Genomic DNA, 12,607 nt, shown 5'->3' with positions numbered 1-12,607 from the left:
AACTGATGGTCATGCATCGGGCACATGGCTCACAGTTGAGCCTGACGCTTGTGCATTTGCTTTGAGTCGCTTTTCGCAGTTTCCCAGCCCCCATTAGAGCAAAGGGTCGGCGGCATGATCCAAGCTTTGCCACACGGCAACCAGGGTTGGAATTGGGATTACAGATAACGCGAACGGGAATGAGTTATCTAGCCACAAGTTCATGTGCGACCATGCTCTGTACAGGAGCCGAGGACCCTTGAATCTGGATAAAAAACACCCCTGCAAACACGTTTCAAACGTACAGCAACGACTGGACAGCTGAGCAGCTGCCAACGTGCCAACAGCTGCCAACAGCTGCCGGGCAGCAAACATGGAGCCATTCATCAAGGATCATTGATCTCAGACTGGCTGCACAGTAGATGATCGGCAGCAGCCAGGCAAACTGACAGTTTGAGAACGGGGGATTCAATTTGGGCCTCCGTCGGGTCCCATTTCCACCGGCTCTTCTTCCATCTCCCCCCCACCACTGCCATCCCCCACAGTCTCGAGTCTCGACGTTAACGACGACGATGCCCAGAGACGGCACATGGCCAGAAGAGCTCTCCTGGTCCTCGCGACCACCGAGAAGACGACAGCATCCGTCGCCCATGCCGCGTCAGGGCCACGCAGCCATAGACTCGCTGGCACAGGCTGTGACGAGGCTGCTCGGCTGGCTAACGGACCTGACCGCCATCCTCATCTTGGGCTACATAATGCGCTGCTGGCCCACCGAAGGCGGTGCCGTCACGGCTGGGCTCCTGGGAGTGAGCTCACCATTATTATACCACTATCGTGAGGAGCATTAGATGCTGACCCCAGAACAGTCGGCAGTGGCCCTGCTCAACGACAGCTGGGAGGCGGTCGCCCACATTGACCCGACCACGCGCTTCTCGCCGCTCGCGCCCGCGCGCGCCGTCATGAACGACCTCTTCAGCCTCGCCGTCTGCATGGGCGGCCTGATGCTCCTCGTCTTCGCCGACCTGCGCGAGGAGCGCGAGGCCAACATCCTGCCCGACTTTGACTACGACGACGACTGGCGCAAGAAGCGCTACCTGATGACCTCGGGGGAGTGGGTGCTTGCAGCCGTGGCGTACGACACCTTTCTTTCTGTCTGGCCTGCCCCCTCTGGGATGCTCAGCTAACTCATGCTCGCAGGTTATGGCGGTTCATCTTTGCGATATGGAGCGGCTGCACTTGTTCCCGTCAACATCGAGCGCGTCGAGAGCGCCGTGCGCGGCGCAGGCGACGCGCGCGTGCTACGTGATGCAGCGACCAGGGGTGCTATGGACCCAGACGCGAGGGACCAACAAACATGACTTCATGTTGGACAAAGGGGCATATCTGGCGTTTTTGATTTCACGCTTGTTGGAATATAGGCATGAGCGAGCGACTAGCGACTACCTAATGATGACGACCTTGATGTGCAACAAACTGCATGGATTGTCTCTTCTTCTGCCAGTTACACTCGAATACCCGCTGATGCCCCAGCTCTACTTCCACAGCCACCCCTTTCCGTTGGGCACATACGGCCTCGCCTCCATACTCGCGACATTGGCCTTGACGCTCTCCCAGAAGGTCCTCATGAGCGCGCTCCGCGCCCACTCCTCCCACGCCTCCCGACTGCGGTACCGCGCAAAGATGCGCGCCCCCGTGTCATTGTCCAGCGACTCCATCCCGACAAACGACAGCACATCATCATCGCCGTCCTCCCCCCCTTCTGGCCCCCCAGCGCCCTGGGCCCCCTGCCCCCCCACCAGCGCGCACAGCATCCGCAGCGCCCCCAGCAGCTCCGCGCGCGCCGCGCCGTCCACGCACCGGATCTGCACGTCGTGCATGACGCCGCACTCGGCCCTGCACCCGGACCGGTCGAGGAACCCGCCCACGGCGCGGAAGTGCGTCAGGTCCAGCCCCGTGGACATGGCGGGCCCTGCGCTGGGGAGGAAGCCCTCCGTCATGGCGGGCGAGCGCAGGTGCACGTCGTACAGGTCGGCGCGGCTGCGGTAGGCCTCGAAGGCGAGCATCGTGTCGGTGCGGGAGGGCGCGGCGGCGTGCTCGAGGGGGATGCCGAAGTAGTATGTCAGGGTGTTGGGCTCGTTGGCGTAGACGTACTCGCCGAGCTTGTCATAGGCGGCTTGCCACTGGGGGGTTTGTGTTAGTTAGCTGGGAAATCGGGTAGTTTTTGGAGGGAGAGGAGAGCATGCCTCGTCGTAGCGGTCCGGGACCATGTTGCAGTTGCCGAAGAGGAAGAACCTCTCGGTGAGGGGGATGGATTCCGACATGGCGAAACGCTCTACGCGGAGTCTTGCCGGAGATGAGATGGGGTTTGCAAAGGGAGGAGCTTATGGATGTCTTGGCCTCGTGTGAGGCAATCAAAGCTCTTTGTACCTAGAGCGCGGAACGTCTATTCCTTCTCCAGGGACTTGATATCCAGGCCCCTAGTCTCTTGGTCTGGCCCTCTTCCTCCCGGGGGTTTAAAGGTACATGTTGGTCCGTTACCTTGGCTAGATGTGGATCGTTGTGACTGGTGATGGTGTGTCTCGGTATCCGTTATCCGGTGCGCCAAAGTCATCACGATTTTGCCTGGACGGGATCACTAGCCAGTGCAGATAGCCATATTACAAAAGAAGGATTCTTTTCAACAAATTCTTTACCGGGTATCAAAAGTCTCAGTGATTGGAATATCTAGGATGTAGCATGCCCAGTGACCTAGCCTCACCTTGGGGTCGAAACGGCCATTCAGTCATCCTTTTCAGACCTGACTCTGGTTGAATCTAACGGCGCTGGGCTAACTCCTTTGCCAATGGGTACTCGCACACATTGTCAGGGCTCATGTCGGCCATGCACCGATGGCCGTAGTCAAGCGCCCAGTCCTTGAACTGGTCGCCATCGAAACTCCAGGCCAGCCCTGCCGTCTGCAGCGCAGACAAGGCGTCCAGGGCCCAGGTGACGCAGCTCTGGGGCGGGGAGGCATCCTTGATGGGTAGCGGCACCTCTGCGAGCAGTCTGTCAATGTCAGAGTCTGCGACGTGCTTGGGCAGTTTGCCGATGATGATGCGCCCGATCAGGCGGCCTGTGGCTGCCGGGTCAATGTGGTGCTGGGGGCGGAAGAACCAGTCGAGGTTGGGATTGAGATCATGCCCAGTCTTGGGGTCCAGGGCGGTCATGTCCGTGGCGTCGTAGGCGTTGCAGTCTTGGGGGCGGTTGGTGGAGGGCAGCTTGGCCTGGTGCCGCTTAGGCATGATGAGGATCCCCCAGTGGTATGCCTCGTAGCCGAGCCTTGTGCGGCTGTCGCCGAGGGAGAGTCTGTCGCGGTGGTAGAGCGCGATGACAACGCGACGCTTATTCCTCATTCTGGAGACTGGGATTTTGTTGGTGTTGAGATCAGATTTTCGGGAGAGAGAAGGAGAGGTGGACGAAGCGTCCTGCATGTAGTAGTTGACGGGATGACCCGCGCTGGGTGTCTTACATGTAGTTCTACGAGAGATTCCGTATGACGTAGAGACATATAGTACGGAGTACTCCGTAGTCGATACACGATCTGATTCAATCACTTGTCTTACATGTCCATTTGTATTCATGCTCCCCGCAATTTCCAGCCCTCTCAGCCGTGTATTTACTGGCTTCTCCCCAAACTCCGGTTTCCACACCTGTTCGACGCGGGAACGTGGCTTTAATCAATATATCCATAACCACCCGGTCGCCTGTCCTGGATCTCGCGTCCAACAACCCATTGCCTATCGAAGTTACCTTGTTATTATCTGCTCTGCTACTGAATAACAGGGTATCAACCAAATATCACCAAACCATCCTACTTAACCCCCGGCCCCCTAACCTTGGCCCTAGGGTCATTTCTCCCCTCATCCACATTAGAAATCTGCCATTGTCTCTCCATTGCGTACCTCTTCTTTCAAAAAGTAATACGTGCTACTTGGGGGTTGTATCCACGTCCTGCGACTCCTAGTGGAACCTGTTCTTGTCGGCGTTTTCATCGTTTTCGAGGAAAACCTCAATCTTGTCGTTCATCTTGTGCTCAATATCCTGGCAGAAAAGACAAGCTGCAATTCATTAGCATAAATTCCATCTCATCTATGAGCAAAAACCTACCGATTATTCCAACGACGCCAAACGACAGGGACGAAAGGCATGTCGTCCGCAGACCCACCACGTAGCTCTGCTTGAAGGCCTCGGACGCAGCAGCAATGATGTCGGCCGTGATGCCAGGGACCTCCTTCAGAGCAGCCGGCCCAATGGGGAGTGCTGATAGAAGGGCCTCGACCGAGGACTCGGGCAGGCCCGCGGCGGTGGCAGCGACGGGGATGAGCCTGGCCGCCTCCTTTCCCTGGACGTTGGTGAGGATGGTCTGGTAGATGGAGATGGCGACGGATCCGCCTGCGAAGCGAGCAACACCACTGCAGCATACATGTAGTCAGCAACAACATAGCAGAAACAACAAGAAAGAAGAAGAAACAATGTCGAGGACTTACGCAAGTCCACCCGAAATACCAAGCTCGACCTGGTCGGTGCCAAACTGAATGTACGCGATGCTGAGATACTGCGCCCAGCCAAAGCCCACCTCGGACAGGAAGATGAAGGCAACAACCATGCCGAACCGATCCGGCGTCGCCAGGGCCAGCAGCGCGCCAAAGACGACCATGACGGAGACGGAGCCCGTCAGCGTCCAGCGCCAGCGGCCGATGAGGGAGCCGAAGCAGGTCAGCAGCACCGCGCCAAAGGTCAGCCCCAGGTTCTGCGGCAGGGTGAGGGCGGCGACGTAGCGGAAGTCGGTGGCCTCGTCGGTGAAGAAGACCTGGATCATGGTCGGGTAGACGACGTTGAGGCAGTAGTAGAACATGGTGACGACGAAGCCGACGATGAAGGGGGCTGTTAGCTCGCGGCCGTTGTCGCGCGTGAAGATGCGCGTGGGTGTCAGGGGCTGCTTCAGGGGTGCCAAGGTCTCCCATAGGGCGAAGGCGACGAGGCAGCCAAAGCCGGAGCACAGGGTGCCGATGACACGAGGGTGCGACGAGGGAAGCGTGGTGGTGTAGACGATGCCGACGAGGATGAGCGTCATGGCTAGGATAAAGAGGACGGAGCCAACGTAGTCGAGCTCACGGAGGGCCTGCTTGGCCGGGAGGCCGCGTGGGTGCTTGGGTGGGAAGTAGTAGAGGAAAAGGCAGATGAAGGAGAGGACGACGGCAATGGCAGGGCCGTAGAAGAGCCAGCGCCACTGAACAGTATTGGAATTAGCTCGAGGACTTGATTCCGTGAAAGCAAAAACCTACATTGTCTTTGTGCTGGGCGGCAAATCGGCCAGCAACGGGACCGACGACGACGGCAAAGTAGACGCCAATATCTGCCAGCACAATGGCCGAATGCCTCCACTTGTTGGGCAGCAGCTCTGGCAGAGCAAAGGCAGCCAGCTGAGCGTTACCAGCGCCCTGGAAGAGTCAGATGATGCTCTTCAATGAGGGGAGATGACTTACAAAACCGATAAAGGCACATCCGGCGATGAGAGATGTATTGTTCTTTGCCGTCCCCCCGATGATGAATCCGATGAAGAGGAGGGCGTTGCCGCCAATAATGAACCATCGACGGCCGAAGAGATCCGAGTTGGCACCGCAGACCCTGCAAAGATGAGTTAGAAAATTGTTAGCCAGGGAATTTGGGGACATAGTCGGAGACTCACATGAAGGCCATGGTCACAGTCATAGTATACACTGGAACATACCACGCCTGCTGGGTCACGTCGCCCAGCTGCGTAGCCACAACGGTTTGGACACTGCTGAGGGCCGGGACAATCCAGAAAGAGATACTGTAGGAACAGGCAAGGATCTATTCTCGTAAGAAAGACTCCATGATTCCGTGTTGGGTCACAATTGCAAGTGGGCAGCGAGTCTTACCGCGACAACAATCCAGGTCTTGAACGTGACATTGTATTCCTGGTCGGTCTGCGGGATGTAAGACAAATCCTTGACTTCATTCTCACTGTGAACAGGTGTCTGGTCACTGCTCTTTTCGATGTCGGTGAATGCCTTCTCGGCGGTGGACGCGTCTACGGCGGTCATGGTTCAATGACAAGAGAGTCCAAGCTCAACTCTTCGTCTTCCGCTCTCTTTACCAGCACAGACAATGTGCACAGGGAACCCTGGGAGAGGGACATATTTAACAATGATATCTACCGGGTTGCTTCTTCAGCGCGCTCTAACCGAACTGGCCACCCTCGGCAATTTTTCATCAACGAGAATAGCGGTAGAGATATGGCGCCCGCCGCTAACCACTTTGGCAGCCGCTCATATCGCGTGTAAATGGAACTGGCCAGTCCCATTGGGGGCTGGAGCTATGGTCCTAGCATGGGATCCAGGCTGTTGGCCCTGGACGTACACGGGCGATCCTCCATATGCCGGAAAACGATCTCCATTCTCGTTCGTCCGGGGGTGGGGAAGCTGGTGAAGGGAACACCCCAACATCTAAGCGTTCCCCGGTCTCCACCACACGGCAGTTGGTAGTCTTGATTATATGATTGTGTGAAGAGCGACCTGAGATTGGACAATGAAAGAAGAGGGACGCTTGAATGGCCTCAATGTTTGCCAGTGCTGTGTGGCCGATTCACAAACATACACCAGCAGGTCGGCACGGATATACAGTGACGTGGCGGAATTTACCCTCCAGGAAAAGGGTCCCCGGGTTCAAAACACCAGCCGGTGTGAGACGTGATCTGCGAATATGCTGTTGATTGTGACAATTGTGTTCGGGTCTGGTGTGATGGGGCTGGGTCCTATCAGGGGTCCACGATACCTCAGTTTTCTACTCGTACTATGTAAAGCGGATGATTGGTCTTACATGGGGTTTTATGCATGAGTTCATTTCGTCAATTGAGGGATTGATCTTATTCCGATTGTATCCGGATAGTCTGGAGAGGGACAACCGACTATCGAGAAGTTAGTGATGGTGAGAGACTGGGGCGATCACGCACGTCAACCCCGAGGTTAGCAGGCATGTCCTATGTGGTCACGAAATTATGATTTTAGACAGCCAAAGACCGTGCGGGGGATTTTATGAGGTTGTAATAAGAACTTATAGTCTTAAAGTATCAAAACGTTCCTCTCTCTCATTCCGTCTTCCTCTTGGCCCAGTCCTGCTTGATAAACTCTGCGCACCGCTCCGAAATCATCATGATGGCCGCCATCGGGTGCGCGCTCGGGGCCTTGGGAAAGACGCTGGCATCTGCGATCCTCAGGTTCCTAAACCCATGCACGCGCAGCTGCTGATCGACCACTCCCGTCCTGTCGTCGTTGGACATGGCACATGTGCCCGCATAGTGGAGGCTTGTATGGCTGACCCTGGCCGTGTAGTCGTCTATCTCCTCGTCTGTCACATTCCTCCACGTCTTGCCGTCCTCTTTTCCAACTGTATTAACAGCAGTAACCGGGGTCTTCTCGGCGGCGTCCGACTTGTCTGCTCCATGTACCTCGGGCGCAGCGGGGTTGGCGTCAAACTCCTCGTCTCCCTTCTCGTACTCGCTCAGGAACCCGAGGTTGTTCCCGGGGGCGAAGATGAGAGGAGTATCGTGCGGGTATCCCGAGTTCTGGAACTCCTCGGCGATCCGCATCGTGAAGCGCATCGCCAGCCGCGTCGACACGACATCCCGCTCGTCCCGGTGCATGGGAAGCGTCACCCGTGGGTGAGCGAGCGGGTCCAAGCAGGCGAGTTTGATGTGGCCCTGGCCATGCGGTTGGGTCAGTGTGGGATACAGAGTAAAGAGCGAGTGGCCCGGAACCGGTCTCTGGAAGCTGCTGATAGGCGTAATCATGATCTCGAGATCGGGGATGTTACGTGGCTCAGAGGCGTCCATGGTGTCGTTGTCATCGTCGTCTTCAGCCTTGACCTGCATCGTCTTCTCATCAATCGCCCCCGTGCGGACGAATATACTGCTCCGCGTGGAACCCGCGCCCAACACTCCGGTACCAAACAAGATCCACAGGAGCAGATACCAGAGAGCCCAGATGGACTGCAAAACATGCAGCGTCTCGTTACGGGGCATCTCCAACATGACGGGGAAGCTGTAGTGGTCATAGAGTTTCTTGCCCACTGCTGGGAGCTCCTTTACCAGGGGGATATTGAGGTGTTTGCCAGAGTCTTTGGGTCCGATACCGCTCAGCATGAGCAGCTGTGGAGTGCAGATGGCCCCAGAACAGACAATGACCTCGCGTCTTGCCTTGACAAAAAAGTCCATGTCAGTGTTCTTGTCTGCTGCCTTGGATGAGCGGATGTAGACGCCGGTGACGAGCCCCTTGTCGCCGTCGAGATCCAGCCGCGATGCAACTGTCCCCGCGCAGATAGTCAGACGGTCACGTCTCTGAAGGGCCACGTCTTTCCCCAAGAAGGCTCTCATGGCGGAGACGCGCTCGCCTCGACGATTGAGGGCCAAGTCCAGCGCAAAGTAGCCGTTGGCCGGTGCCTTGGGGTCGTTGTAGTCCTGTGCGATGGGCAGCCCGACCTTCTCGACGGCCTTTTGGAGGCTCCGAAAATGTCAGCCAAAGCAATACTATCAATCAGAGCGGAAGAACTCACTATGGCGCCCATTGAAAGGGGCTTTTGGGCTGGCGGATCTCGATGGGGCCTGATGCCACATTAGCACGAACATGGCCTCAACACCTCATGTCCCTCCCCCGCCAGACAACCCCCAGCAGAAAAGGCCCCCAAGGATCAACTCAACCCACCTTTATGGCCCCGTGCCTTCGAGTCCGGATGTGCAATGGCATTCTCCATCCTCCGGAAATACGGCTCGACCTCATCCCACCCCCAATCCCCAAGCCCCATATCAGCCCACGCGGCATAGTCCCCCGGAGGCCCCCTCGTCCACAGCATGGCGTTGATGCGCGAGCCACCACCCAGGCCCTCGACTCCCCAGATGCGGTTCTTCCTGCCCCGGGCGCCGGCTATGGGCTCGGACCAGCGCGTGTTCTGGATCTGCAGCGCGTCTGCCAGCTGGAAGCTCTGGCTGAGCAGGGGCATGCGCGACAGCAGCGTGTCCTTGGCGTGGCCCTTGTCGAGGACGAGGACCGAGGCGTGCGGGTCTTGGGAGAGGAGCGAGGCGACGACGCAGCCTGATACACCGCCTAGAGAGGAGGAATGATGAGCAAGCTGGGCGGGATTGGTGCTGGGCTGGTGATTGCGTACCTCCGACGACGATGTAGTCGTATGTCTTGCCGTCCACCTCCGAGGGGCAGTGCTCGGGATACGAGGCAAAAGGCCACATGGCGACTGTGGCTCTGGAAGGTGACGCTGTGTTGAAGCAACAGGAACGGTGAGCCAAAGGTGAATGGCTGTTCAAAGCTTCAAGAGCTGTAAGCTGAGAACAGGACGTTCCCAGTCTGGAGGGTGGGGGAAAAGCCAGGCGACAATTAGTTAGGCCTTGATCTGGGATAGTAGACCAGGGGCCACTGGATGAGTGGATGACGTGAGATCTGATGATTGAACTAAATCTGCACTAATATATTAATGGTATGAATTAATACTGGATAACAGGGATTTCAACTATGTAGTACTCTATAGTGTACATGTGTGGCCGCCTGGATACCTGCAGGTTCAAAGGTTGTAGGTTTATTGGGTGTAATTTCCCATCTTGCATCCAGTTAGGACGATGGCGTAGATACAGGATGAGGTCTAGAACCACGGCTATGCCAAGTCCTTCATCGGCAGTGATATGTCTGAATACAATCACACTTTCGTTCTTCGTAACAGTTGGTGTCTCTGTCTGCGATGGCATGTGCAATTCCATAGCAATGCTACCCAAGAGCACCGCCCACGCTACCTTGATGTTTCTTTCTAGTATACAACATAAAATCGGGGAAAGTCTGGACTGACAGGTCGTCCAGGAGAATATCCGCATCGACTGCATCCTCCCCGGCATCAGATTATCCCACTGGAGCGTGCTGGCGCCGTGTTCCCGAGGTGCAAAGCTCACCATCTCTGTCATCGAAGGGAACTACTATCTGACAACACACGTGCGTCGTGGATCCGGTGGCCAGGATGTACCGCGGCAAGACATCAAAGCTCCCGTGTGCGATCCCATGAGGCATATTGGTTGCGCCATTTTGGTCAAAGGGCATGAATAATTTTTTTCTTGAATATATGTGTGCTTGGGAGACTCCGATGTGTAGCCCCAATCCCCGGATAAGCGCCGTCCATATGGACATGTAGCCAACATTGAACTGGTTAGCATTATGGCCACCCTACATACCTAGAGTGGATGCACTCTTTCTCTGAATGCCCGTCGCAAATATTGCAAAAGTTGAGCCGTATCTAGTTGATTCGTCTATAGTGACACTGAACTCGAAACCTTGGTATTTTTTCTAGAACAAAACCCAGTGTTGGCTGCACTCGTTTCTTCACCTGGCGCCTATTCACCGGCTGCCGCAGAGGCCGCATATGTCGTCGACGACGATGAATCAACAACCGTTGATCTTCCGTCCCGACAGGCTGGCTCGGCGCTTGCTGAAGAAGGAATAAAGATGCAATACCCAGTGGTTTGTCAGGCGCCTATGCCATGTGGCCGTAGGCCTGACTGAGACAGTGATGCGGGTCGTGGCCGCGACCCGGAGAAGAGGCCGCCGCATCGAGGATACTACCTCATGTTGGTCGTTGCAATACGTAGGCACTGAAGGGAAACGTCTGAGTCGTGCCCAGTATTTTCCCAATCAGTATGGCCTCGACATGGTGTAGGGAAAAAAACATCAATGATGAGACAAGAGATACAGAACGGCTGATGCACCAATCAATCAAGATCAATCAATCAATCGGGAGCGGGAGCCCCCGGACTGCGTCTCGGCCAAGTGGAGCCGGCGCACGCATGAGTACATGTTGGGGACACACAGGGATAGCGCACGGCACAGTTCCCGGTTCCCAGTTCCCAGTTCCCAGCGTTGCACAGCCAGGCTCCAGCAGCAAGGCTCTGCCTCGTAGGGCTGACTGGAAGCTGGCCGCACCCACACAGGCGGCCTCCAGCAGGATGGGCCACGACTGGAGGGTTCCAGGCAATACTGGGGATGTACGTACTACGTAGGGAATTGGGAAACCAAAGATTCCCGTTGACACTGCTACAGGCGGCCTCCAGGACGAGGCTACGGGGCTTGGGGTTGGAGACGAGGAATGGAGAAACTCGGAATGCGCAATTGTCTTTGTCTCCCGGCGGCCGACAGCTAGGCATACCAGGTGGGTCTGATCTCGACAACTCGGCCCTTACTGACAAACATGGGGTGGAATTGTGGGAGAATGACAAACAACTTGTTGACAAGTCCTTCGGGTGCCATGAGACTGGCACAGTGGGTACAGTACCGGACGTCCATCTGGGTCTGGTACGTAGCATTCCCAGAGAACTACGTGGGCCCAGGCCTAGAGTCCTTCAACGGCATCGATGAGTGATGATGACAAGCGACTTGCGCGTCTACACCACCTCCACGGTACGAGTAGGACTCTATTCTTGGGGACAGACGCGCGGCTGGGTGCAACAAGCGACGGCATCATCTGGGCCCCGTGCCCCCCCCCCCAAAGGAAAGGTGGACAATGCCCTGAGTCGCTGACATGGAGGGTGTAGGCCCTGGTGACCCAGCAAGAGGGTCGTCTTGTTCGTACTGTACGTACTCGGTACTCGTAGCGTAGTGTGTTTCCTCTACGAGGACGGCCTCTACGAGGGCGGCCGCCATGAGCCAATGCCCGCTGGGACGGTGGAGGCAGCCGTGGTCCAGGACTCTAGCCTCTAGGACTCCAAGACCTCAAGACTCCAGGTCTGCAGGTCTGCAGACCGGCGAGCGTAAGGGGATTGGACCCACAGGACATGGCGATGCGTCACAGCGCCGGCGTCGGGCAGTGGGGTTTGCACATTGGTATCATCGATCATTTCTTGCATACAGAGACCCGTTCGGTAGGCTCGGTGTGGGCTCTGATTGCTGGTTGGGGATGCAAGTCATGGTGTTCGACTGTCCGTGGCCGCGTTCCCGTGCCCCCATGTTAGTGGTGGCGGTCATCATCAGTCAAGTGGCAACGTGATGGACACGGGAGACACTGGATGGAGCCGTGGATGCCTGCGCCGTCCAACATGAACACAGTTGTGTCCAGCTGAGTGGGATAGGGAATAATGGGCGGTGAAACTCGGGAAACCTAGGCAGACATCGAAAGCCTTCTCCCCATATCGCCATGATGCCTCCTCGTCGACGAATCGCCCCCGTCGCCAACTACGTCACGTACCTACAGCATAGAATCTTGCAATTGGTGTCTTGATGCTCGTACAGGGACAGGTCGGCCATCTCCGTCAAGAAGCCCCTCTGAGGCTCCGGCCCTCTGACCCCAAGCCACAGACGGGAAGAAGTCAAAGCCCCAATCTCTTTGTGTGAGAATGCAAGGCTGAGCACTCGAAACCATTGAGAGCGATGGATGGATCTCTGACGCCACAAAGCACCACAGACAAGAGACGGGGGAGAGGGTGTGTGTCCGGGAGCCTTGCGAAGTTGAGGCGGAGTCGAAGCTAGCTGAAAAGCACCCACCTACCCAGTAGCGGCAGAGGGCACCAGCCGCCAGGCAGCACAGC

The 12,607-nt window shown here is 56.7% G+C and overlaps 4 protein-coding genes across 4 annotated transcripts; 1 reads left to right on the top strand and 3 right to left on the bottom strand.

The window, feature by feature from the left end:
* Positions 1 to 629: 629 nt before the first annotated feature.
* Positions 630 to 1,163, top strand: ACO1O0_002658 (uncharacterized protein; the record flags this gene model as incomplete). Its single annotated transcript, XM_083192123.1, has 2 exons — positions 630 to 785; positions 846 to 1,163. The coding sequence occupies 2 exons, from the start codon at positions 630 to 632 to the stop codon at positions 1,161 to 1,163; spliced, it is 474 nt and encodes a 157-aa protein (XP_083053337.1).
* A 1,629-nt stretch (positions 1,164 to 2,792) lies between these two features.
* On the bottom strand, positions 2,793 to 3,371 carry ACO1O0_002657 (uncharacterized protein; the record flags this gene model as incomplete). Its single annotated transcript, XM_083192122.1, has 1 exon — positions 2,793 to 3,371. One exon carries the CDS (start codon positions 3,369 to 3,371, stop codon positions 2,793 to 2,795), a length of 579 nt encoding a protein of 192 aa, XP_083053336.1.
* A 607-nt stretch (positions 3,372 to 3,978) lies between these two features.
* Positions 3,979 to 6,086, bottom strand: ACO1O0_002656 (trichothecene efflux pump; the record flags this gene model as incomplete). The annotated part of the gene is made up of 7 exons (XM_083192121.1): positions 3,979 to 4,076; positions 4,126 to 4,430; positions 4,506 to 5,248; positions 5,304 to 5,459; positions 5,505 to 5,646; positions 5,750 to 5,853; positions 5,922 to 6,086. 7 exons carry the CDS (start codon positions 6,084 to 6,086, stop codon positions 3,979 to 3,981), a joined length of 1,713 nt encoding a protein of 570 aa, XP_083053335.1.
* A 1,043-nt stretch (positions 6,087 to 7,129) lies between these two features.
* Positions 7,130 to 9,280, bottom strand: ACO1O0_002655 (GMC family oxidoreductase; the record flags this gene model as incomplete). The annotated part of the gene is made up of 4 exons (XM_083192120.1): positions 7,130 to 8,540; positions 8,593 to 8,641; positions 8,742 to 9,140; positions 9,202 to 9,280. The coding sequence occupies 4 exons, from the start codon at positions 9,278 to 9,280 to the stop codon at positions 7,130 to 7,132; spliced, it is 1,938 nt and encodes a 645-aa protein (XP_083053334.1).
* Positions 9,281 to 12,607: the final 3,327 nt, after the last annotated feature.

The sequence above is a fragment of the Amphichorda felina genome (genome assembly GCF_050947745.1).
Source record: "Amphichorda felina strain 45539 chromosome Unknown scaffold_2, whole genome shotgun sequence".
NCBI lineage: Eukaryota > Fungi > Ascomycota > Sordariomycetes > Hypocreales > Bionectriaceae > Amphichorda > Amphichorda felina.
This window is presented reverse-complemented; position numbering and strand designations above follow the sequence as displayed.